This window comes from Podarcis muralis, chromosome 1, assembly GCF_964188315.1.
Source record: "Podarcis muralis chromosome 1, rPodMur119.hap1.1, whole genome shotgun sequence".
NCBI lineage: Eukaryota > Metazoa > Chordata > Lepidosauria > Squamata > Lacertidae > Podarcis > Podarcis muralis.
This window is the reverse complement of record NC_135655.1, coordinates 91,198,932-91,226,821: the sequence shown is the minus strand read 5'-3', so window position 1 is coordinate 91,226,821 and position 27,890 is coordinate 91,198,932. Positions and strand designations below refer to the sequence as shown.

Here is a 27,890-nt window from a genome sequence, read left to right as displayed (position 1 = left end):
AAATTAAATTTATAGGCTCCTGGGCACAAAGGCTTAACCATAAGCTAGCTTTCATATGGCGAGAGGAACTATTACGCTAGTTCAGGCTACTAAATAATGCTTCAGAAATACTCATTTATAAATAAATAGGTTTTAACTGTTTAGACCTCATGGTGTATTATGAAGCAAAGCAAATTACAACCATACTCACTAGAAGAATAACATTTAAAGAAGCAACTTGCACATTATAATGCACAAAAATTCAACTGCTAGGTGTTTTGCTATTGTGAGATTTTCTGAACATCTTACTGAAAATCCGATCTGAAAATCCAATACCAATCAATGTGTAGCATTGCTTGATGATCCTACCATGTTTACCTGCTATGTGTTTCATGCTGTGCAATATTCTGACTCATCACAGACATCTCCAAAAGATGACATTGATTCAAAATAACTATGAACAGAAGTTCAGACAACAGTAATTTGTTTCTGTTTTCCTAGTGACAGACAAACATTTTGCAGGAGCTGTCTCTATAATGTAGAATGAATGACTAAGGCTGGTGACAGACAATAGATTCTAGGAAAGACAAAGGAAGGATGCTAGATGCATTACTGTACTTGGTATATACATGTACTTCTTTTATCCCATAGAACAACTACTGCAGATTTTTGAGACTGAAGCATGTTTACCAGAGCTAAGAATTAATATACATACTTACGCCATGCCACCTTCAACTTCTTGAAGTGGAAAAAAAAACCATGTCTCCAGCCATTGTTTCATACACAACAGTCATCTTTTAACAGCCACTTCTGCAATGCTACACCCTTTTCTTCCCCTCATATGTTAAAATTGTGCTAATTTATTCAAGTGCAACAGGATCTATCTTTACAATAAGTATACCTTTAGCCAAAGGTATTTTTTCCACTTTACTACATCATCCAAATGTGAAGTCAAAATGTCAACATATGAGTTTTTATGTACCACACAACTTCTACACCCAATGGGGCGTTTTTACTGGGCTTTCAACCTCTCTCCAAACAGAACAGATGTGAATCCTGCGTTGAATTCTCAAGGAATTAAGAAGTCATCAGAAAAAAAGATATGGGAAGAAGCTCATTGAATGAAACAGTAGAACTTCATCTGTTACAACTTACAAGGGTTGCCAAGTGCAGGAAACTGGATAAAACCCAATTCAGTCTTTAATTCTATTTAAAAAACAGGCAGGCTGAAAAAAGCATTAGGGATTAAATTTTCACCATCCTCATTTTCTCCACACCCACGTCACGCCCACTATCACCTTTTTAATCTATTAATATATTTGCAAAGATTTTAATTTTCAAAAGAGAAATGCTCTGTAACAAGAGTGGACAGGCCATGCTTGTGGGACCTACCTTGGGGGGGGGGGGAAGAAGCTTGAACCCTGAGATTCACCAATCAGAGCGAGGTGCAAAATACCATACAACCACTTGGCTAAGCACATGCTCAGCCCAGGAATTTGTGATCAGTTTCAGAACAAGCTCATAAATCCTTCCACAAAAAAATCTACTCTTGGTTTTCCCCCAAGCCTTTCTTTCAGCATCCAGAGTGGAAGAGAAGAAGCCCTTTTGTGTTGCTACTGATAGGCAGGGAGTTGAAAGCCCTTGTCAATCCATTACAAATCACTCAAGAGATCTACTAATAAACTCCAATCCAGCTTCTACTCTACAAGTAATGTGCCCAAGTACAGGGATGTCTTTAAAGATAGCTTGGAAGACTTCAGAACATGTATAATGCAGCTGTGGGATCAGGCAATCAGAGCCACCCTTTTTTGTTTAATTTAACATTTATATATCTCTTTTTTGTAGTAAAACATAAACAGTTTACAAGAAATATTAAAATTATCATTAAAAACTGTTAAAATTAATAATTAAAATTAACAGTACAAGAAATGAAAACACGTAAAAAACTACATTTTTGGACAGAATTATAGACTACGTATGATAGAAAAATCTTAAATATAAACAAGGGAACATCTGGAGTGCCCATTTGGCTTGATATAAACATTGACATAAAGGAGGCCTGGATATTATGAAGACTTTCATGTAAGTTTCAAGGGCAGGGCCCTGTGTGGTACACTAGCAATGTTCATGGCTGGTTTGCAGTAAGCACTAGACAACTGGATTTGATATAGCCAAGAGAGGCTCCCCTCATTAAAATGACAGGTTTAAAATTTACATGGAAGATGATTAATTATAGGCTGAAGGACGAATTTAAGAAGTACAAATCTGGAGTAGGGGCTGTTTAAGATCAGTATATAAAAGCACAGATGGTTTGCATATTTTAAGAAGGCCAACCAAAAACGTCAAAAAGGAAGAGTACAGTACAAGGGTTTAAAAGGAGGCAAAAGGAAGTGCCTTTTGAAACCAAGAATACTCTCTGAACAGGAAGCAGATGGGAGTAAAAGAAACCTATGTTGTGCAAATTGCTAAGGAAAAAAAAATAGATGGAGGAGAATAAATAAGGAGGACCATACTTCAAAAGATTAGTCTGCATTCCAACAGGTTGCATACCCTACTTACAGTGAGAAGATGGCATTCCACAGCTGAGATCCCTTTTTTCCTGCTATAGTACAGCCCACGCACATGGCAATTTTGTGGCTGCAGACAAATTGAACTACATTAAATGCACAAATGTATTTTTTTCAAATAACAAGTCTACCCAAACAATGTTGTGAAGTCATCTCATTGAACAATGCAGATGAGGCTTGCTTCTGCAAATGGACAGGGCCATGCTTTTGTTATCGTTCCCAAGTAGCAAAAGAATCACTGTTTGGTATGGCAGGAGAGCTATAGCCAGCTGCTTCCCTAAACTCACCCCTCACACAACTGTAATTTATCTTGCCACAGTGTATCCCCACCACCACCACCACCAAGGTTTATTGCTGCATTCTAGAACACTGATGCACAAATATTACTCTGAAGCTTAGGACATGTTTGCATTTACTCTCTTGAAACAGTAATGTCAGCAGCAAAACACTTAATTTCCATACTGTCTGCACCACCACTGTAGGAGCGAAGTGCAGCTGTCCCTAACCTATAAAAGGATTTCTCACAAAGCTGCTTCCAGTCAGGTACAAACTCTACAAGAATGGAGGCAGATCCAGCAGCAATCCAGAGGTAAACTTCCTCTGTGAACACACTCACAGCTCCATGTTTCCCACGTAGCTTTTAAAATTAAATTTTTAGCACCACTCTGCATAGGAGTCACTTCCATGAACCATCCAACATGAATTCCAAAGGTAGATTGAGACACATTGATTCTAAGAACATAACAAGAACGCTGCTGGATCGGATCAAAGGCTCAGCTACTCCAGCATTTTGTTCTCTCAGTTCCTAACCAGATACCCTTGGGAAGTCATGGCCAACTGAAGGGCATTATCATCAGTCATCTGTATATGCCTTCCTAGTGACTTACATAAATGAGGTTGTACTTGATGTTATATTAAAATGTTACAGAAATTTTCTTCTGAAAAAAAGAAGAAGGGTTTTTTCCTGGAAAAAGCCAAGCATGAGCATGAAAGAAACGTCTCACTAATTCAGAGACAGTAAATCATTAAGCATCTACCTGCTAGTCTAAGTGTTTACAAGAACTAATAGGTGCTTGAGCCAAAGAGCATTCATTTCACTGATTTTGTAATATATATGTGGCAGACATGTACTTTGCTGGTAGACATTAAAAAATATTATGTATATTAGACATGTCTAACAGTAATATCTGCCACGTCTGCCACAAGAGGACAAGAATATCACAGCAAACAATAAATATATATTTGAAGGTTGAGAATCTACAACCTAGGAGATGCGCTATTAAGGCTCTCTATATTCTATATTAATTAACCTCAAACATTTAAATAGAAAAAAATCATTATTTTCATCAAAAAATATACATAAATAATAAAAAAGAGCTTGCCAATTTTATGATTCTGGTTCCATAAAGCTGGTAGAGTTTTGGTGTTTTTTTTTTAAAAGGAAGTTCCCCATTTTAAATATATTTATTTTGTAATGATTGGACTTTGCAGTATTGGTGCATTTTCCAAAATCCCATTTGAATATTCTCCTGAGTCAAGCATGATTGGGGGGGGGGGGACACTTCCCTGTACTCTATGGAGGAGGGACCTAAAAATCGTGTGGGACAGCATTCTGCCACCCAGCTTTGCTGCCAGTCTCCGTTGCCCCTAGAGGAGGAGAGACACCGGTGACAAAGCTCTGTGGAACACCTCCCCTCTTGCCAAGTCAGCGAAAGGGGATGTGCTTTGCTGCTGGGCAGGAAGGGTGTTTCAGGAAGGAAGCCCACCCCCGGCAGCCCAGCAGAGCCTCATGCTCCTCCATCACGGGGGTGGCAGGGGGCATTTTGCTTCTGGTGCTGAAACATTTTGGGCTGCCCCCAGCTCTAAGGTTCTAGGTGGAACTAAATTCTGCTCCACAATGATGACATTAAAAGCAGGTATTGTCATGGAAGCAATATGCTTTTGTGAGCAAGCCTCAAACCCCATATCATTTAAGGTGAGTCACTAGGGCTCTGTACTCACAACCATGAATCAGAATTTGTATCAATATGCTGAAACCTAACACTTTTAAAATCTAGTGGCCTGATAATTATCTGGCAGCAGGAACATGTTAATGGAGAAGTGAATCATTCAGGGGTAAATGGTGTCCTTCCATTGCTGAATCTAAACTGTCTGCCAAAGAGAGGCATTCATATATTTCAAAGCTGACGTAGGTGCATACTAAAGGTAATCTCCTTTTAGGTAATTAAATCACATGCAACATTTTAAGGTTATTAAATATTTAAAGCGAAAATCCTGTTGTACAAGAACTAAAAGGTTTTATGAGTGCAAAACCTGACAAATTTATCTTTAGGCTTTAGTGTCACAGCTGCTTTCTAGCCACACTTCTTGCCTTGCTAGTGTGTTCAAGTCTATTAAACTGACTCATAACTTTTGGAGTAGGAGTAATGTTGAAACAAGTATTTTCAAGGGCAGCTCCCCAAGTACTAATTAATAAATGTGAGCAAGAACAAGGATTAAATAGTGACTGTTCTAGCAGGAAATCATTTCACGGGTCCATCTGTAATGAAAGAAAAAGTGTACCAACTTTTACCAACCTCATGCTCTCCAGATGTGTTTGCTCCATTAAGGACAAACCAATTGTCACTGAAAGCAAATTCTGCGCCATCACCAATATCCAAAGAAACAAACTATAGGCAGAGGCATCTATAGTTGACTCTGCCTTGGATGAGACAGTGAGCAGGCACTCCAACTGCACGTGTCCCTCCAAGTCCACCAAACACATAGGTTTTGGTGTGAACCAAGCAGTCCATACAGAGGCCCATACACAGTGTGCCGTGGCATCCTGGGGTGCCTTGAATGATGGTCAGGGGTGCCACAGGTAACACTGGCCTCTGTCCTTCTTTCCTTCCCTCCCTGTTCTGATGCCCTCTCACATCTCTGCCTCCCAAAGGTGTGCACAGCTGTTTGTTGCAGCAGTCGTGGCTACAAGCTCCCCCAGTGAATGTTGTTTTCATGGCTGGCCAGGAGCTGCTGGTTGCCAGGAGCTGAGGCAGCCTCGGAGTACTTTGGGATAGGAAAAAAAACTACCAGTTGAGGAAAGTTGCCCCAAGAGCTTCTGAATGGGACTAGTATTGAGGCACATGACAGCTACTTTGCAATGGTACCAAGGTGTACCTTTATAGCAGCAAGAAAATTACATAAAGAAACAATCATTTTAAAAACCTGAGGCACATTATTCTGCTAACAACACCCCATCACAGTATTCTGGCACTCTCCAGGGGGGTCTATGAAAGGTAACAAAAAGCAGAACATTCATATCTTAACATGTCCAATTTTGTAATTTGGAAAAAGAAAGCTTTCTGAAAAGCAGGGAAAGATAATCATTATCTCAGGAACAAACACAGCAGTTGTTTAGCATTAATTGGTTCAATACAAATGCAGCCAACAGAAGGGGAGTAAAGGGGGTAGGTTCTGGTGCCCTCCATCTAGTGCTCATAGATCATGGCTGCAATTATCCTCTTAAAGGGGTTTCATAAGCCAACTATCATTATTTCAAGTTAACTGAAATTTTCTCTTATGATTAATAAAGCGAAGTGGATATCAGCTTTGTGCTGCAAATCATCTACAAGAAACATCAATTCCATGCACCCTGTAGAGGTCTGCAAATTGAAGCCATTCAAAAAGTTAATAATATTGGCAATTGCCATCCTTATGCAGCATTTGGATGAAAGGCAAACTTTTGTCTTCTTGTTTCTTTCTTCTTTCTACTAATAGAAAGCACTCTTGTTCTTTGGCTTAAAAAAAAAAATCTAGGGAATATAACCATTATTGTAATTGGAGTGGATCAGAAATGGGAAACCTGCAATCCCCCAGATGTTTTTGGAGTCCATCTCCCCACAGGCCCTGCTAGCATGTCCAGTGAGCAGGGGTGATGGGAGATGCAGTCCAGAAACATATGGTGAACCATAGGCTCCCCACTCCTGGACTACTGCTAATGACTCCTGCTTACAGGATTCCCTGCTTACCCTGTCCTTAAATAAAAGGAAGAATTAAAGAGGTGCAGCTTTGCTTAACCTTGTAAGGAGAAGTGGACGCTTTCAGAGTTCTCCCTTCCTCAGAGCTATCAACAGTGCAGAAGCTTTCCTGCTCTCCTTTGCATCTAGTCAATGGCTTGTTTTGTATGTCACAAACCACAACTGAGCTAAATCCATGATTTAAAGGTGAATGAATATGCTGTCGCACAGTGCTACAACTGTAGGTGCTTTGCCCATCCCCTGCTCCTGCTGCATTGGGTGCTAAATTATGGTCTGGCTTAGTGTTTCATTCAAACCAGAGTTATGGTTTGTTCCTCTCCCAACATACCCTGAGCTATAACCAAGGTTTGCAACCATAGCAGCAGGAGAAGCGGGGGAGAAGTGAAGTGCCTATGATTTCAGCAGTGTGAGCCAGAAGGCTGCGCATTCACCTTTTAACTATGGTTTAATTATGTTTAAAGTAGCATGTGGAAAGGCTATATATCCATAATAAAGACCGGTACATAATTATGTATGGTATCTGACATTTATTTAAAAACACAATTTTTGTCTCATTAGATAGTCAAGTAACTAACTGAAATCCTTTTCATGCAGGTGACCACAAAATTTAAAAGTAAAACGAAACCTGTATTACTCTTAAGATTATTATTATTAATAATTATTTATTTATTCCCCGCCTCAAGGCAGCTTACAGATAAAAACAAGAACTGCTAAAAACATGGGAAAATCAATACTCAAAATACTATTAAACATAGAATTAAAACTATATACATATATAAAATCTGTTTAAAACATACCAATAATTACAATATTGGAATAAGGAAGTATTCACAGTCAGCAGAAGGACAGCAAGGAGGGAGCCAGTCTAACTTCTCTAAGAAGGGAGTTGCAGTGATTCATGCTTACTAATAAGTGTTGGGCCCCTGTTGGAGACAGTATCTCTTTCTAAATAGATAGATAGATAGATAGATAGATAGATAGATAGATAGATAATTATTTTTCTAAAAACAACAACAACACAACACATGCTTTGTGATGCTGCATTGGATTAGATGCTAATGATGGTATATATATCCTGGGCTCTTTTGTGCAGGTGCAACAAGTCTTCCAATTTACATGGATTAAGCACCAACTGGCCAATGCCAGTTGAAGCACACAAGGGGTAGTAGAAATGGTAGAAATGGACTGCACTCTGATGAATGCAGATAAATTGCCCTGTGGTTTTAGGCATGGGGGCAGCTAGCAGTTAAAACTCCAAGTACTATGAAAAAGCCAAATGCAGAAATGGCATTGCAAAGGGAAACAGAGAAGAAATTTGGCAGTGTGCCAGTTATATTACCCGACTATTATTTATCATTATCATCGTGAGACACACATAGTAAGAGGCCTACTCTATCCTACTTTGTAATCCATTTCACCTTTTTCACCCTTTCTGCTATGGGTAATCTATTCCTCTACTTAGCGTCCTATTTCAGAAGGTTTTCTATTTCATTTCCCCATGTCTGAAATGGGGAATAATAGACAATCGTAGGAGTTCCTAAAGTGACTGAATGGGAAGGTGCAGTTTTATTAAGTAGCCACTGGGATCTTTCATGAGAGCTCAAATAAAGATGCTATACATTTCAGCAACTATTTGTGGGGATTTGCCAGCTGCAATTATACCTGCACCAACTATTCGCCTAATTAATCTGAAGGCTTTAGAAAGCATCAAAGAGTTCAAGCAGATTGAAAAACAAACCCTAATCACGCAAGGCGTTTGCAACTCTTTATTGAACACAGTATGGTGGCCTTGGCTGAGGAGCTTCACTGACCTGGAATACGGCTCTGAATAGGAAAAGAAAATTATTTGCTGGGCCATCTTAGTCGTTCTCCTCCTGCACTAAAATAAGCAAGTTAGTGGTAATTGGTAGGCATAAAAACCCCGAGAGGCTCCGTGACTGAGAAAGAAATAAACAACGATAATCTATCAAATTTAACAGAAGGCACATTACCAGTGGAGAGAAGGAACAGTCTCACTACATGATGATTTGTATTTGTTCGATTTCCCTAATAAGTATCTCACTGCAAGCAGAGATTTGAAATATTCAGTAGTTACACCATACAGTGCTTGATTAAGAAGAGGCTGTGTGTATATGAGTGCATTATATATCAAAGGTACCACATGCACTCGTACATTTTTCTGAAATAAAACTTAAGAGTCTCAGAGCCTCATGAGCACAGGAAATGATAATATTACAGCAGATGTAAATACATTAGTTATAGGATTCATCATAGCATCAAATTAAAGGTATTTCCATTACTAAATTAGGATCCGTAGTGGAGTTTTTATCTCAAAGGTTTTAAGAAACACATCCAAACAACTGCAGCCCACTTTACAGTTCTGAAATATGACAACTCATCTCAAAATTCATTGTCAGGTTCATGCCAGACAGTTAAACCATACGTCTTCCCTCAAATAATTCTGGGAACTGTAGTTTACCCCTCACTGAGTATAATTCCCAGAAACGTTAAGCAACAGTTCCTATGATTCTTTGGGGGAAGCTATGTGCTTTAGACACGTGGTGTAGCTGTGACACTGAAGACCATGACACACTTTCCTCAAAATGGTCCTGCTAGAATTAAGGAAGGACAGAGGAGTGTTATGAGTAAATGTACTGGAGAAATAATTTTCAGGGGGAAACTTGCATACATAACCATCAGCATGTTTGTGCAATTCAGTGCACTATGGAACTAGCATACATGGAACACAGCCAGCGAAACCTTCTGAAGTTATTAAAAATACAAAGCTTAAGCAAGAATTTGGGCTTAACCAGATTGTGGATTATGCTCTTCATTGTTTCTAAAAGGCAGCGTTAGAATTTCAACTGCTTGGTAGCATTGCCATAACATTCATTTAGGAATTCTGAAGTTCAGCATATTTCTACATAAAAGCTAAAGTCATTATACTAAATGTTCAGAACACCAATATGTTCTTCTCAGCTACAGAGTGGCTCATATTGGTGAAGAACAGGCTTGTTACCTGCAGTTTCTTATTTTTCTTTCAAACAAACAAAGGCTACACGCCGAAGAGAGCAACCCAGAGGCCACAGGTTGTATTGAGGAGCCCTCTCTAATGTCAGAGAGACAGTTCTGATGTTGGACCTACCTTTCCAAAACAGTTGGCTCCCCTGCAGTGCTGGCCCAATCAATATCGTGAGGGCCAAATTGGCAGAGAATTGAGACGCATTTCTGAGCATTTCTAAAACTCATCCTTTAAATGAGCAATGGACTTCTCAGAATGCACTCATGTCTAGTTTGGTGCAAAAGCACTGAAAAGTTATTACCCTTTCTGCTGCACTCTATGTATTTGCATGATTAGAGGCATGATTCAGATAAACATCTACTCACATGGAGCATAGAACATCACAAGAGCGTGTTTCTTTTTCTTCAAAGATTCCCTGAAGTCTTCTCCTGCTAGATGGATTACACTTGTTTGCCTTTCTTCCCAAGTTGGTTCAGGTGGAGGCGGCGCCTGTGGACTGAAGATTGAATAATGTTTTAGCTTTTTTTTTCTTTTTTACTGGTAAGAATAGACGCAAAATGCCAAAGCCTTCTTTGGAAGAACTTTGTCAAACTAAACATTTTATTTAAAAAGTTACCTGTCTCATTTACTTAGAACTGATTCAGACATCATGATATACCATGGTTTATCAGGTTTGAAATGATTGACAAGAAGCCTTGGAATTTGCACTCTCCTTTCCTTTTCCCATGTTGGGTGCAAAGGAGAAGATCAGAAGCTTTGCCCTACATTTTCAATCATCATCAGCTTGTCGTTTTATCCAAACCCAATAAAAAATTAACTTCAAACTACCTATTATGATTCAATAAAGCATAGTTAAGATTAACCACAGCTTGATGGGTTCAGACATCGTGCTACCATTAGAACCTGATATCCGGAGTTTAACATGTTTCCTACTACACCAAGAGCAACTTAGTTTCTTGCAGCCACTGAATTGTAGCTCTGTGGCAGATAAGACATCCTGTGGGAACCATGTCTAGTTGGAGAGTCTCTCACTATTCACCGTATTAGTATTTAAGGTATGTATAGCTGAAATGCTTTCATAAAGCCATAGTGAAGCTAAATTAATTAAACTTACTATAATGATCTTTCAAGAACCACAGATAATAAAAGTGCAAAATACTGTTAATTAAAACTCAGATGCTCAAAAAGTAGAGGGTATATGCCTCAAGGCACATGTTTCCCAATTATATAGTTTAAATTCTAGCACTGCCAAGTAGTTTTCAAAACACTAAAAGGGGTCTTTTTATGCACCCTTAATGCCAACCTGGCAAATTTAAACTTTTTTTCTACAAACCATTAAGAATTCACACACCCTCTCCCCAAAGGACACTTTTGTATTTTTCCCTGTATGCAGTAGTACATGAGTTTTCAACTCATGAATTTACCATTTGATTCAAAATGATGCAATTTGCCCTTGGCTAATTGGCAGCTTTCATAATGAATAAGCTCTGTAACCATCAACAAGAATGCCACCACCAGTAAGTCCTGCCTCTTGGAATTACACAGTTTTCAATATGCATAAAGCTTAGGCTCAACACATTTTTCCCAAACCATCAAAGTGGTGGGCCTGTTAGGGTTTGGGGCAAAATATGTTATTTCCCCCAAAAGCAAATATTTTGTGCAAAACAAAACAAACAAAAAGCACACGCAATAGTGTTTACCTACTGCTGCCAAACTTTACAAATTCACTTAAAAGTCCTTTGTAAAAAAAAGGAAGACAATTTTTTCCTCTTGGGTAGCTGCACAGTCAAACGCAAGGTACTGGGTTGCTTCAAATATAATGTTTCCAGTCTTCCAAACCAGCGGTGTGGGAACAGCCCTGTAGCCAGTGTAGGACTCTGCCCCCAGGTTTTTTTTAATTGTCTAATTTTTGACATGACAGACAATGTCAACCTCCATACAAAGGATGACAACTTTTTTTGTTTTAAGCATATGAGTGGTTTAATAATAGGAGCTTCTGAAAAATTATGTTGATAGGCAGGGCAAGCCTCATCTGAAAAAGTCCCTGAAAGTCTGCTCACTCAAGAGTTTCACTTAAGTAATAATAGGGTGATTGTGATCATGAAAAATCCACCCTGAGGGAAGGTATTGAGTGAACAGACTTTAGCCTGTAGTAAGCAATAAGAGTTTGTTTATTCTGCAGTTTTTGTGATGAGTAGAGCAGGACTGGGTACTTATTGCTAAATGTAAGGACTATTTTTGTGACAGTACTCAGGAGTAGCAGCACCTCTCTCTCTCTCTTTGTCCCCATGGCAGCTAAATGGTACCTCATCAAGCATGGAAGGTAGGCTACAGGGCTGTTTGGGTATCTGTTTTGGCTTTGTGGTCCAGATCCCTGTCAATTCCTAGCCTTGCAGGTCAAACTGACAGATAGGTGAGGCTGCCGAGCTGTCAACTGTCTGACATCACAATGACATCAAGGGATTAGACACTTTGAAGTTGGGACACTTTGAAGCAGAAGCCCACCCTGCATGGTTTAAAATGCCCAGGACTTTGGCTTTACCACCCACAGTGGCAAGCGACAGTGACAAAGCCTGTTTCCCTTGCCAGTGCACAATCAGGAACAGCTTTAAATACTCTTGACTGTGCATTGACAGCTCTGTTTCTATGCTCCCCCACCCCGCATCTTTCATCACATGTGACATGAGGTGTGAGTCAGGTGGTTTGGGGGCAAATGACCTTGTGGGCCAAATATGAACCCTTGGTGGGCCAAGTTTGGCACAGGGTCTGGAAATTCCCCACCCCTGTTCCAAACCGTAGTCTGGAGGATTAGGAATGTGGCGTAGGGTTCCTGTTCCTCACAGCTGCTAAGTTTCAGTTTTGGAGGCAATCTATGTTTTGTGCAAACTGCAGTAAACTATTATTTGTAAAGCACTATGTTTAAACAAAAACACAACCAGGGTTTTATGAAACAACCCCAGATCTGAGGAAAGTCAGCCATATCTTCCAAGTCAAAGTAGCAAGGAGGGGGTCTCTGCTCTGTCCCATCATATCCTTGATATGCTTATAAAATATATTGAAAGATTTGCAAAAAAGTACAGAATAGCTAATACATTTCCACTGTGGCAGCAACCTTCCTTCTCCCTACGATACACCAAACACTTTTGTGTTTGTTGTTCTCAAGCTACCTGAAAGCACAAGCCCATTTAGTTTGGAAAATACTGACAAAACTACCTCCTGGCTAAACATACCCCATGTTTGTTTAGCTTTCTGTGGGACACCACAGTTTGAATTGGGGTGTTTTAAATAAAAGACTTAAATGGAAAGAGATGGAGCTGCTAAAAACTTCTTTTTAAACATCTTTAAAAAGTAACCATCTGGGGCTAGTTGTTAATCTTGATGAATCTTTGGTGCCTACCACTTACTTTTGGAGCCATTCAACAATTTTACTCTTTGTTCGGAGGTGTGGCAAAGTATATTTCTCTTCTCCATCCTGGAAGTACTTGAGTGTTGGAAATCCTGATATATGAAACCTTTCTGCTACAGCTTTGTTGACAGTAGCATCTACTGCTGCCAGGACACCTGGTCTCTGCAATATAAAAAGTAATACCTGTAACTACAAATCACTGGTTGTGAAGGAGACTAAGAATTCATAGGCCAGTCATTCAGAGCCCAGAATGGGTTTTACAAAGGAAGTGCAAAGCATACATAGAAAGGTGTACTTGAACCTTTCTATCACCACAAACAGCAGAACGGTTTACTCAGTTTTGTTAAGACAAATAATGTTTTTCCACTTTAAGGGTAAATCCTTATAGGAAAATTTCCATCCAATTTACTAAAGCATTATTACTATATGTTGCAGAAAGGGAGAATAAAAGCTGTGAAACTATTAACTGGCCAACATACATTTATTTCAAAAAATTTATATACCGCTTGATTGTTTAAAAAAGAATCAAAAAAGGATAAAACAATAAAAAACATCACCAACACTTGCTGCACATGTGTAATGATGGGATGACCTAGCATGGCCCCGAGCCTTGAATGAAGAGCATTTACCCAGCAAGACTTTTCATTTGTAGCGCAAGCCTCCATGATGGTTTTTCCTGGGTTTGCAAAATTCTACCCACCTTTATGTCTAAAGTCCTTCAGCCATTAAACAGCAGGTAAGAACCCCTCCCCCTCCCCCAAATATAAAGATACTCCCAGAACATAGTTAACAAGTGCTCAAATTATGCAGTGAGGCCAGCTCTTGTTGCATGACCTATTAGTGCATGGTTTTAATTAGACTAATGATAGCAGTCGTGCCTAACTCTTCTCTGCAATACTGGAATGCACAATAGGTAGGCAGAAAATCAAGTCAAAGTCAGTAACACCTGCTTAAGCAAAAGGGGAGAACACCCTTATTCGCTCACAAGTGCACAGCGTTAAATGCAAGCCGATGCTTTCACAGGTTTGTGTTATACATGAAATCTGTAATTAATAGTGGGGACAAAATATTTCTGTGCAGCATTTGGGCTCAATCATGTTATGTACAATGCAAGGCTCTACGGCTGAATATATAAACACCCTGTGAATGTTTTGTTTGTGTTTAAAGACAGAATGTTCTTGCTAACAATTCTGGCAGAGCTCATGCATTACCGATGAGCTTCTACTTTGGAACCATCGCTTTTGCAGCCCCTTGGGAAGATGAGAACAGCTGAAATTCTTGCAGCAAGAAAGGAGAACAATTTTTATGATTTCATTTATTTATTAAGGATAATTTGGAAACAGGGTAAGAAGAGGGAATTAGCTTACATCACTGTCTGCGTGGAGCATCTCAGCGGCGTTCTCATATTCCGGCTTCATTTTCTTACAGTGCCCACACCCTGCCAGAAAAAAAAGTTTAACAGAACATTTTTCTTTACAAAGGAAATCGATCCACTACATGTTTCAGAAAAAAATCAGAGAGCTGCCTACAACTAAGTTATCAAAAATCCATTTGCTCATGTAAAACATGTTGATAGTTTATGCCTTAATCTCATTTGTCTTCTGCTTTGCAGATTTTAGATTAGCATTTCAATGCTGCATTAAACTTCTGTTTAGTGGTAAGGGTTACAATACACATGCTTAAAAAAACAACAAGCAGTTATTACAAGAAATTGCAAGTTATATTGCAAATTTAGGCAGAGATGATTAAAATGCAGTACTCATTTTGCTTACATTATTGACAGGTAATTCATAGAGCATTTTTCCTCAGCCATACAATGCACTTTTTACCAACATTACCTCAGCAATCTCTCCCAACACCCCAATAAGGCAGGCCAATATTATCATCTAGTTATTGCAAGTAGGGATAAGGCTGAAACATAAGTGTGCTGGAGGGCACTCAATGAGTTCAAGACTGCCGTGAAATTTGAAGCAGGGATTTGCTGGTCCACAGCTCATTCTATTAAACACTACACCATTCCGGATTTAAGATTTAGAAACCAGTAACTGATACTAGAGTAGGCACTGTGATTAAGATACATCTCTACATCGCTAAAGCTTATTGCTTTGAGATGCACTTGGGTGCACACTAGACGGCCAACTTTTAATCCTGGGAACTGTACATTAGTAGTGCCGTCCACTGGAGTGTGACAAGTCGTTGGCTATGGCTACCCTGTTACAGGTATAATTGGCCTCTTGCTTGCAGTCTGCTGGCTCAGAATGGATCCTTCATCTTGTCAGTGGAATTACCTTACACAAAAACTGGCTTTGCCTACGGGAAAAATGATAGCACACGTTCTACTGCCTTCTAATAAATTATAAATTTCATTCTTATACACATACCTTACCCGACACACATATTGCAAGGGCCTTCAGTGATAAAAATAAAAATAAGTTCTGTGTCGGATGGGAGAGCAAAGAGAGCAACATTATCATCCCAAGTGCTTCTCGGACCATATCAGTGATACATCAATAGCACTTCCAATGTCTGCTTCCTTGGTCTGCCGCCCCCCTCTCTCTTAATTGCAGTGGGGGACACCCTATGTTGTGCTTCTGGGATCTGTTCATGCTTCAGTTCAGCTTCACTTCGCTGTAACACAGTTTCATTTCGCCCATTATATACGTATCTGAAATTGGGTTTGCTCTGGCTCTTTAAAATACTGAGTAGCTGTAAAATGGAAAAAGTGCTATTCCCTCATATATATAAAGGCTACTAACCTCATCAGGGAGCAAATGGATCATTAAAAAGGCTCATTTACACACATGTAATTACACCCATGTAAGCTTTTCCCACCACATTCCATGTTTTAACAGATGTGCTGGTCTCCGCACAGATCTATTGACGATGATGATGCCCACAGGCCTAGTTAATGCATAGGAATGTTTGGGTGGGACTAACACTGATGATACAGAAGTTTATTAGATAAAGCAGTAGGAATCAGTTAGTTTCTTCCACCCCACCCCCATCCACCACCAACACAGGAACTGCCCTCAATTATAGACCCTGAGGAGGGTTAACAAGCTGAATAAAATATCTCAGCGTACATTTAGGAGTTTTAATCCTAAAAGGTTTTCAATTTGTACCATATTTCTCCGCCTGTTTGACCACCAGTTCCAAGAAAATGGGAACTAAAGTAAGCTGTTATAACTTACAATTCACCAGTTGCTAGCTCACTGAGCAAAATTTTATTTTACGAAAGCTGTTTCTTTGAGCCCACCAATGACTTATGTAGTAGATATGTGTGGCAAGCGAGCATTTATGGCTATGTGTGGCAAGACTGCACGCTCAAGACTGGCTCAGTAATAAGTATAGTAAATGGATTTCACAGTTCATGGTTAAAATAAGAATTCAGTACTCTCTTTGGGAAGGGACTGGCAGGTTATTGGTGGTTTAGGAAGGGCTGTAGCTCAATGGGTTGAACATCTGAAGGTCTTGTGTTCAATATCCAGCATCTCCAGGTAGGTTTGTGAAAGTCTCCCGTCTAAAACCCTAGAGAGACACTACCAGGGAGTACAGAGAAAACTGAGATTGGCCGACTCTCTATGGTGCAGCCTCTAGGCAACATTACATATAAGCATTCTTGCCACAAAGGAAAGCACGTGGCGGAAAAAACTACATAAACCCAAGTGCCTAACACACTGAAAAGAGAAAACCGTGGACTCTGAAATGTGTTCTACAATTAGTAGAAGGGATGGGGATGATTTATTTGTCAGAAACTAATATTTCTGCCTCGTTGATGGAATCGGAAGTCTCCCTTATACAACAAGGCCAAGGCTGCCTTTGGCTGACAGCAATAGCAGGGGACTGAGCATCTGTTTCCAGGGCTTATATTGTAAGCAAACAGCTTACCAGTGTTCCAGAGCCTGAGGGCAGGTAATAAGCTTACAGTACTACAAGCTGGGAAAATACCCCATCAGCATAATTATTTTTATTTTATTTAAAAAAATTCTATCTCTGTCATCATAGGCGATCTCAGCAGAGAAAATACATGCCATTAAAAGCTACAGTTCATCTCCCACCTGGCGCAGTGCAGTCCACTCGGTGAAAGAAACCTGGAGAACAGCTGGTTCTGATCTTACCAATTTTCTCCGTATTCTCAAGTCAGGAAACTGAACAACTAGGACAAAATTTGTCATATATGCTACTGATTCCTTTCTATAAACAGGGCCATCCTACATTGTCTCTTTGACTGTACAAGCTAGCTAACTCTGATCCAACAGACAATTTTGGGTCCCCCAACCTTGTTAATATTTAACCCTATGCCTTTGTTCCACATCTCCATGTCTAGGCTTTCCAGACTTTTGCCTACCCTTCCTCTCATGGGCTGAGATTCAGATCTCTATGCCTGCAAATAATTTGCCTGCTTGAATCCTGGATGTGCTTTTAGAATATGCAAATTAAATGTATTTCTAAATTATGCAATTTATCCAGAGATTAAAATAAATATTTCATTTCTACATACTTTTTTTTTTTAAACAGCAATTATTTACGCAATCACAACATTCACTACATATTATCACTGTGAGTAGAAGTCAGGAAGCAAAAGTGGGTGAGGATACAAGAATCCTCAGTTCCTTGCATGATTAAATGAACAAGCAGACTGGGCTTCCCCATAAAGGTTATAACAATGAACATAGCTACCATTGTTTCCCATGGTAGGCATAAAATTTACACTGGAAAACAGTTTTCAAGTAATAGCTTAACGTCACATTTCATTGCAATGAAGAAATGCACACTGGCTTTGCTATGATTCACGTGCTATACAGCACAGCCCTTAAAATGTAAAAGCAAAGCATAACTTTTTATGTGGAGGAAACTTTTAAAATTCAACAGCTGCAGCTTAGATTATTATTATTTGGGAGCATAATCATCACCATCACTTGAAGGGTTCTGAAACAGAAATCCCTGCCCTACAGCAGTGTTTCCCAACCGGTGTTCCGCGGCACACTGGTGTGCCGTGAGACCTTGCCTGGTGTGCCATGGGAGGGAGGCGGGCGAGTCGGGCGGCGAGAGGCGAGAGGATCGGGCGCGGCGGAGGCCAGCCCCGCGCTTGGAGAGGACGCAGCAGCCGTCGCCAAACCCGATCCTCCTCCTCCTCCTCCGCCGCCGTCCTCTGGCTCTCGGCCGGGAGGAGCCTGCGGCGACGGGGCGGGCGCCGAAGTTGGCAGATCCGCGCGCAGCCTCTCGCCTCTGCCCCTCGCCGCGCCGGCCCAGCCAGTCAGCCAGCCGAGGGCGGGCGCGCTCTCGCTCCTCGCTCGCTCTATCCGTGGCCGCGCCCGGCGCCAGCCCCGCGGGACGACGCTGTGACGGGCGGCCCTGTGTCGCGAGGGGCGGAGCCCAGGGGAAAGGACCGCCCAGCAGGCGCGGCTGAGGCGCGCATGCGTGGCTGGGGGGGTGCGCCCTCTGCTCTCTGCCTCTCTCCCCCTCCCCCCTCTGGACCCCGCGCGCGAGGCTCTCCGGGGGCGGGAAAAGGGTTTCCCTCAGGCGGAAGGTCCCGTGGGAGCTGGGAGGGGGGCAGCCGCTGCTCTGGCTCCCCCCCGCCCCGAACCGGCTCTTCCTTTCGGTTCTGGCGGGGAGCGCGCTCCCCCCCCTTGCGCTCCGCTTTCCCCTCAGAAGAGCCCCCTGCTCCCCGTAATCGAGGGTGATCGTGCCCAGGGGCTCGCCAGATCCCCCTCCGGCCGTCTCTTAGTCCCCACACGATCCCAGGAGCGCGACGTGGAAGTGTGTGGACACCCGCAAAGGTCAGGGATGCTTCTCAAACCGCCAAGAGGCAAAGCCAACGTCCCCCTCACCTGGCCCAGGAGGATATCTTTAACATCCTTTTGACACTAATCAATAAGTTACATTTTTTATCTTTTTTATTTAGCTATAAATGCCAGGCCATCTCTTTTCTCTGCCTGGAGAGGAACAGATTGCTCTTGCCAGAGGTCAGATGTGATGGACTTGAGAGGCTTCCCTGCTTTCCACCATTCTGTCTGTCTTGACTGCCCCCCCCCTGTTTCTTTTTCAACTTTCTCTCCAGACTTCCCCTATCAGCATAAAATTAGGCAGAAGAAGCTTGGTTCCCTACCCCTGATCCAGTGCAGGGGGGGGGGGGGGACAAGCAGTTGTAGACAACCTTATTTTAAAAGTTCTCTTCATGTAACTTTAGTACAATTACATCCTCTGTATATCATTTATATCAGAAGTGGGGAGATGATAAATTATGCTGTACCATGCAGCACTAGGGACGCGGGTGGCGCTGTGGGTAAAACCTCAGCACCTAGGGGTTGCCGATCGCATGGTTGGCGGTTCGAATCCCCGCGGCGGGGCAAGCTCCAGTCGTTCAGTCCCAGCTTCTGCCAACCTAGCAGTTCGAAAGCACCCTTATGTGCAAGTAGATAAATAGGGACCGTTTCCGTGTGCTGCGCTGCTGCTGGCTCACCAGAGCAGCTTCGTCACGCTGGCCACGTGACTCGGCCGGGAGGAGCCTGCGGCGACGGGGCGGGCGCCGAAGTTGGCAGAAGTTGGCGCGCCTCCTCGGCAGCGCCTTCGTCCTCCTCCTCCTGCCTCTGCTCTCCTCCGGCGGCGGGGGTGCGCCGCCCTCCCCAGCCGGGGGGCTCGGCGGGGCCCGTGGGGAAGGAGGCCATGTTCGCGGCGCACGGGATCGCGGCCCCCCTCGCCCGCCTCCGGCCCGCTCCCCTCCCCCTGCGCGCTGCCCTAGCCGTGCGGGTCTCCTCCCCCTGCGCCGCCGTCCCCTTTCCACATCCTAGGAGCCGCGGTCTGCCTACCGCCCCCGGGCCGCGGCGCGGCTCCCAGCCCGGGCTGGCCTCCGCCTCCTGGGACGCGCGCCCACCCCCGCGGCCCCCCAAACTTCGGAGCAACTCTCCAGACGCTTCTCCCCCGCCTCGGTCTCCCTCCTTTCCACTTCTCTTCCCCCCTTCCTTCCTTCCCTCTTTCTTTCTCTTTCTCTCCCACCCGCCTTTCCTTCTATTAACTTTCCTTTCCCCTCCCTTCGTCCTTCCTACTTTTACTCCTGGGCTCCTCCCCCCTTTGCGCAGCCACAAATCAATCTCTCTCTCTTTTTCCCCCTCTCTCTCTTCTTTGCTCAGACGCAAAAAAGCGCCGCTTTTTGGAAATCCGGACTGCTGTCCCCGCTGAAACGATACTTTAAAAAAGGAAGAACCCACTGGCTCTTATTTCTGTTTAAAGCAGTAGATCCCGAACTCTTTTGGCCCACTGCCCCCTTGGTTCCACATCCCCCAGTGTCCCCTATGCTTACTTTATAGAAAGCATTACAGGGGTTAACGCGGCTCGCTAAGGAAGATATTAATAGAATTCTGCATTTGGGGGGAGACCCTAACAGTCATCTACCATTACCTTCTATACTGTTACTATTTATTTTTTTTTTTAACATAAGTAAAAAGTGACCTTTCCCTATCTGGCATGGTGGTGTGCCTCGAGATTTTTTTCATGAAACAAGTGTGCCTTTGCCCAAAAAAGGTTGGGAAACACTGCCCTACAGAACAGGTGCTATAGGAAGGCTCTGACAATTCTGAAGTCAGAGGTTAGGTAGGAGTGAAATATGTTTGGTTGCCAGATGGCTGGTATTCTGTCATGCACCTAACTTTTGCTTCAAAGCTCAGCTAGGCATATTGTCAGCAAACATTTTTACAGAACTGATATCCCTTTAATGATTTTGGGGAAAGCCTAGTCAACAGAATATGTCATACCCTGTTAAAAAAAATCAAACATAACTACTGAACTCTTCTGTACTAAAAAAGAAAGATTCACAGGGCTGGACTCGAGATCTGTATTTGGGAACTCCACTGACATCAGTCACTTTATTATTAAATTTACACCCTATGGAAAACACACACTATTCTGGCTGGAAATTATTACATTATGAAATTTAAGTGTTTTTCTTGCATCAGGGATGGTAATAGGGATAATTGGTCCCAGTTGGGTGGGGAGACAGACTAGATAATCTTTCAATGTCTCATTTCTTCCTATAATTTTCTTATTTTATCATGATGGGTGTGTATCCTCATGGGTGGAACAGGCAGATACACACAGCCGTGGTGAATGGAACTGATATTTTCTCATTAACAAGGAGCCCTAAGGCAAATCCACTCCCCTCATCATTCACTATTCTATGCATGCCTGCTAAAACCTTTCAATTCCCTTGCTACTGCATGTAAACTTAACTCCAGAAAGCATCAAATATCTGTTCAATGTTCTGCTTTGATTGTTCTTGAAAATGTTAAACACCAAATCCTCCCAAACTATGAGAGAGTCACATATAAAAAACACCTAATCCCAAAGTGGTGTACATCCTACCCAACTACTGCTTTATCCATCTCTATGCAGTTATAGATTCCTTGCTATAAAGCTCCTCTTGCTTTTTTAAAAACAGAACTCTCCAAGCTGCCCTTAACCCAGATGCTGTATAATATGTTGCATAAGGCTTGCTTGGATTGTCCAAGTTTTTATAGCAAAACACCTTTGATGTGCATTATTGAAAGAGATGCCCTTTTGTGTTAAGTGAATATTGACATGACTGCAGTAAAAGCCAAAGACCAAGAAAGTGAAGTGACATATTCTGTCCCAGGAGGGGAAGAGAAAGGTCAAAAATCAAGTGCAAGGACACCTTCATGTCAGTTGCAACACACTAACATAACTAGTTCTTCCTCCCAGCTTGCCTGGAATATCCGAGAATATATAAAATAACAGCATAACTGGGAATCAGGATTCCCAGAGTATTATTAGAATTAAATCCTTGTTCAGAGCTGACTGCAAACAAAGACAACCTGTCTCTTGGACAGGTATATATACACAATGCCACATTTGGCCTTTGGCTAGCAATGTTTGCAGTGGTTATATTTATTTATTATTTGCATTTATAAACCTGCAGTGAACTGGCTCTTCCTGCAGGGCAACCTCAGTGTTTAACCACATCATTCTGCTGCAAGTCTATACAGTGGTGCCTCGCAAGACGAAATTAATTCGTTCCGCGAGTTTTGTCGTCTTGCGATTTTTTTCGTCTTGCGAAGCACAGTGTCGGGAAAGTTTTGGAAAAGCTTCAAAAATCACCAAAGTCTTTAAAAACCTCAAAAAAGGCTACCACACCGCGTTCTATGAGTTGCTCCTCGAAGTCAAGTCGCAACTGTATTAACGGTGTTAAGAAAAAGGAAACAAACTTGCAAGACGTTTCCGTCTTGCGAAGCAAGCCCATAGGGAAAATCGTCTTGCGAAGCAGCTCAAAAAACAAAAAACCCTTTCGTCTAGCGAGTTTTTTGTCTTGCGAGGCATTCATCTTGCGAGGTACCACTGTACCAGCCCTCAGATTTACAAGTAGCAATGCTCTTTGACTTATCACTGGACCACATATGCAAGAGAATGATGTGATAGGATGGACTTTACCTGTTCAGTCTGCAGGTGCATAATCTCTCTCTCTCTTTAAAAGAGCAAGTGTGGTGTAGTGGTTAAGAGCGGTAGTCTCGTAATCTGGTGAACCGGGTGTTACGATATAGAAGCAATGCGGCCGCGAGCAGCTGCTAGCATGAAAGCAAAACATAATGGGAATGTTGGGACTGTTCCGTGGGAAACAGAGAGACAGTCTATTCACAGTGTTGAGCACCGGATTTAGCTCAGAGTATAACATGAGCTGTACAGGAAGTACAGGAGGTGGGGTTTGAGTCTCTCTGCTGTTGGAGTTTGAAGAGAGCAGACGTGTTTTTCTGTAATGCTGCAAAGACAGAAATAAAGGCATGTAAATACATTTCTGTCTATCTCTTTCCCCTGCCTGGGGGGCAGGGAAGAGTGGTGTGTTCTTCTCACGCTTGAGGAGGATCGCCGATCGCGACCTAGCCTGTATCCTGCTCGGGAATGCAGACGGGGAGGTCACCAGGAGATCAAGCCGGGTGCCTGGAGAGTGACCAGTTTCTCCTGATAAAGGCTTGATTTTCTAACACCGGGTTCGTGTCTCAACTCTTCCACATGCAGCTGCTGGGTGACCTTGGGCTAGTTCTTTGAAGTCTCTCAGCCCCACTCACTTCACAGAGTGTTTGTTGTGGCGGAGAAAGGGAAAGGAGAATGTTAGCCGCTTTGAGACTCCTTTGGGTAGTGATAAAGCGGGATATCAAATCCAAACTCCTCCTCCTCTTCTTCTGCTTCATGTAGTTCTATCATCAGGGAATTTGTTACATGGGCGATTATTCAAAATTGGAATCACAACCTGGTTTTGAAGTGGTACAGTTCATTCCACCTCAATTTCTCCTGCATGGGCAGATAAAGCCTAAGGCTAGGTTCTGGGGTACCCATGGTTGCATAGCAGTAATCAGCGGCACATTCCATTGTCAAGTTTTGTGGAGCAAGCATTCTCAGTGGCTGCTCCTTAAGTTTGAGGCTGACTTCCCCTTGTCATCTGTCGAAGCCTGGAAGGCTTCCAGAGGAATGTACTTGGGGAAAAAAGCCCACCTAAGCATTTTGCCATGGATCAGTTAAGTACAAAGTAAAAATAAATAAACAAACTAATTCTGTGAGCCACAAGAGGCCTAACCTAATGAAAGATCAATAAAATATAAATAAGATACAGACAATAATTCCTATAGGAAGGGACCAGCAATACGACGAAGGGACCACAGTTCAAGCTGTAGAGCCCATTATTTATACGCAGAAGGTACCAAGTATAATCCTGTTAAAAGGCTCAATTAGCAGGTGGTGGGTAAGACTTCTGCAGAGCCAGAGAAACAATATACATTACTGAGCTAGACAGACCAACAGTCTGATCTGCTACAAGGCAGACCTGCATAAAGAGATGCCTATAGCTTTCATATGGACATTGGGCATGCTTTCAACAGGTTTACTTCCTCTTAAAAAGATATATAATTTTGTGTGTGTGTGTGTGTGTGTGGTGTAGTTGTTGTTGTAGCTTCTGCTGCTGCTGCTGGCATTCGTCTGTCTCAAGACAGAATGGAGTGCTCCTCCGGGGTTGAAGTAAAAAACCTGCATTACCAACACCAAAGTGTCCTCTCTGGGACACAAGTCTGGGCAGTGTGTATGGAGGTCTTGTGCTGATTCACGGATGTGATCCAAAGAAAAGCAGAGCAATATGTTTGGCACCAGTATGGCTGCAGGAGTTGCCAGAAGGTGGTGTACAACTGCCTTAGGGACTCCATTCTGGAATCTGGATATGTGTAGGGTTTGCCTTTTCACCTCCCAAAGAGATCCCGCAAGGTGGTGGAGGTTTAGGATTAGAATTTTCCATCTCCTAGAAGGGCTACCTTCCCACATTGATGAGCCCCATCTGCTCCTCACATTCTCTACAGCATGTGCAGAAACTGTCTTCTTGGCTGTTGGACCCACTGTTGGTCTCCACTGCTCAATCTACCAAAGCCTGCTTTCGCATGCAGGGTATCTATTTGTATCTATCTGGATAATATTGAGAAATATATTTTAATATTTACTTTTTTAAAATTTGTGGCTATTGAACTAAAGTACAAAGTATGCCAACAGTGATTAATGGTTGAAATTAGGACTGAAACCATTAAACTTTATGTACAAGAAAACTGTTTTTCTTCATCTGTCTATCAATTCTTACTATTCTATATGTAGCATTTTCTGATTGTAGAATAGCTAGTCACATTGCTAGTTGTCACATGTACTTGCCACATATACTTCTCTCACATTGAGCGATTATGGATTAAAAAGTGTGTTCACAGACTCCTCATCTAATTTTTGGCACTGCCTCATCCAGGCTATGGCCTGAAGCTAGAAGAATGACACAGGCAGGAAATACAGATCACCATCAGTCTCAAAGCAGATGGGAGAAGACAGTATCTCTGACTTCTGTACCCTAGCAACACACTGACTTATGAATGTAGAATCCCAAAACACTGATTATTAAATTTGTTCTATTGACAAGCTACTTGGAAATCATTAGCATTCATTAGCTTGCTTCCACGTTCTTTGATGGCTGCATGCCACAAATATTTCTGTTAATGTAATGAGAAGACTGGTTTAAAATGTGCCATAAACATTTCTCCTGGTCTTACCAAACAGGGAGGAAGGATGTACAGAGTTAAACTGGGTATGGGAGTGGGGCACAAGGCCTCCAATTATATTCCCCACACAAGTACTAGGCCATGTCCATTGTTCAATATTCTTGTTAAGTATTCCCTACATCTGAGGATCATTCAGCAATGTTTTTGGAAGCAGCATGAATCCAGAGAGAAAGGAGTGCATGCTTGTTTCAGGCAAACGCACTTCAGGTTCTTATTGCTCAAGGACTAGCTAGGGGAGAGTAATGGGCAGCTCTGCAGGCAATGCAGCCTTTGAACACTGTAAGCCTTTTGGAGCCTGATACTTAACAGCTCATACATTTGTATGCATTTCTACAAAATTAAGAGGACTGAACAGTTACATGTTTAACAAACTGAAGCCAAAGAGTAAGCTCCAAATATGGGTTTGTACTTTTTTAAAAAAGATGCTAACCACGTGACTGCACAAAGAGATCTGTGCAGCTTGATAGTTGTGTGTTAATGGGAATGTACTGAAGATTTTTTTCAGCCTCTCTCCTTGGTAGAATGAGAGGTTTCCATGGGGATTAGGTCCCCAAAGGGAATTTTAACAGGTTTGAGTATTCCTGAGCTATACATTCCAAGCAAAATAAATTAGCAACTCACACCTGGCAGTTGTACAAATTACCTGAGTGCTCCTTAAGACCAGGTTCTTTAAAATTCGGTGAGAGAGGGGCTGTAACCATGTTCTAACCTGCAGGAAAACTAAGCACATCAATAGCCTATCCTGTACACATCTTACCACCAGTATGTGCCTACTTCAACACATAAACATCAGGAAGGATGTGCTGCCTAAAACAAGCAGCAGTGTTAGATGGTCAGGACCAGTGGACTGGGAGGTCAGTTTCTTTACAGATCAGTTTCTTTACAGATTACTTGAAACTTAAGCAGCGGTCAAACATTAGCTTTTTTTGCTAATACATTACACTGTTGACTCGTGTTAAGCTTGTGGTCCACTAAGACCCCTAGATTATTATTATTTTCATATGTACTACTGGCAACCCAGCAATTCACACATTAGCTCACATTCACATACTACTGGACATAATCCAAATTATTGCATGCTATAGTGAAAACCAGGTGGCGCTGTGGGTTAAACCACAGAGCCTAGGACTTGCCGATCAGAAGGTGGGCGGTTCGAATCCCTGTGATGGGGTGAGCTCCCGTTGCTCAGTCCCAGCTTCTGCCAACCTAGCAGTTCGAAAGCACGTCAAAGTGCAAGTAGATAAATAGGAACCGCTCCGGCGGGAAGGTAAACGGCGTTTCTGTGTGCTGCTCTGGTTCACCAGAAGCGGCTTAGTCATGCTGGCCACATGACCCGGAAGCTGTCTGCGGACAAACGCCGGCTCCCTCAGCCCATAGAGCGAGATGAGCGCCGCAACCCCAGAGTCGGTCACGACTGGACCTAATGGTCAGGGGTCCCTTTACCTTTACCTATAGTGAAAACAGGGGCAAACACCAGCACAAAATCCATGATGCACACTGATGAATATGACCTGAAGAAAATTCCTTCTCACAAAACAGGAAGCACAATCCTTATCAAGAGAGTTCTCTTTGCTTTCTGTCTGACTAATTTTATAGCTATAGCAATCTCAAATATAAACTTCTCAAGAATCTTCATTTTAAGATGGACCATGAAAGACAGAGGGTATTATACGGTCACACAGAACATTAGAGAAGAAAAATGTGCAGAGTATTAGGAGCTCAGATAAACCATTAAAACTATACTCTCTTTTCTATCCCATATTCCCACCAATGTTTTTAAAGAGCACAACCAAATTCTGTCATATTAGAAATACAGATAGAGAGAAAAAAGTGAACCTCCAGTTTACAAAGCATTGTTACTGTCCAGTTGGGTGTCTTGTTTCTTCACTTGAATGATCCCAACTGGGCCACCAGATTAAAAACTATAAGTATATTTTTCACGTATCCTCCAATTCCATTTGAGTGTATTTCTACAAATGTTCTATACAGGCTGTTGCTGTTTGCTGATCCATTCCTCAGATTTGTGCCAGAAACCCTTCCTGCTTTCTCTGTCTCATGCTATGCTCATTACACTCTATGAATACAGCTCTGGCCAAGGTACAATTTTGCACTGCAACAATGAATGCTAGTAAAGCCTTAACAAAAACAAAAAGATACAATCCCTTCACACTTACAAAACATCATAAACCATAACAACTATTTCTTTGATGCATTTAACCTTCTATATTTCAGACTGCCTGGAAATAGCTAGCAATTTCACAATACACCCCACTGGGATTAAAATAAAGTGTACTGAAATGCCAGAAACATTAAACATTTGGATGCACAGGGAAAGCATCCAAAAGTCAGGGAAAAAACAGTCTTCCTACCAAAGTTGTTCTTCACATGCATATGCTTTAAATACAATGTACAGTAAGCACAAATATCACGTTGCACGTCACATATGACAGAATCTGACCAAAGATTTGCTGGCGAGATGCTGCTTAATGGAAGAGCCAGTTCACTATGATGCAAGACACTGTCTAAGGTTTTATGAATGGAAATAACCATAGCCGTATTTCAAATTAATTGGTATTACACACCAGGCAGGAGAGGAAATTCATTTTCAAAAGGTATAAACATATAGCTGCTTTAATGACACAAAATAGTTTTATTGGTACATCAGTCATTAGAAGCACCTAGGTAAAGGCAATAAAATTGAGCTGCAAGTTTCCTCCAGACTTGCAATGTACAAATGTTAGTTCCCGCAAATGGAGGCCCCCATTTCCAGATTCCGGAGGTAAATGCACACTGATGATTAATTAGTAGAATTTTTCT

The 27,890-nt window shown here is 42.0% G+C and overlaps 1 protein-coding gene across 3 annotated transcripts in view; it reads right to left on the bottom strand.

Moving 5' to 3' along the window:
* The window catches only part of PDIA5 (protein disulfide isomerase family A member 5), a 155,643-nt gene that overhangs the window by 24,442 nt on the left and 103,311 nt on the right, over positions 1-27,890 (bottom strand). For all 3 annotated transcript variants that reach the window (XM_077934924.1, XM_077934929.1, XM_077934927.1), the window contains exons 12-14: positions 14,358-14,428; positions 12,989-13,152; positions 9,950-10,080 (exon numbers count right to left, since the gene is read on the bottom strand). In XM_077934924.1, the coding sequence (XP_077791050.1) occupies positions 9,950-10,080; positions 12,989-13,152; positions 14,358-14,428 (366 nt within the window). The remainder of the gene's footprint in view (positions 1-9,949; positions 10,081-12,988; positions 13,153-14,357; positions 14,429-27,890) is intronic.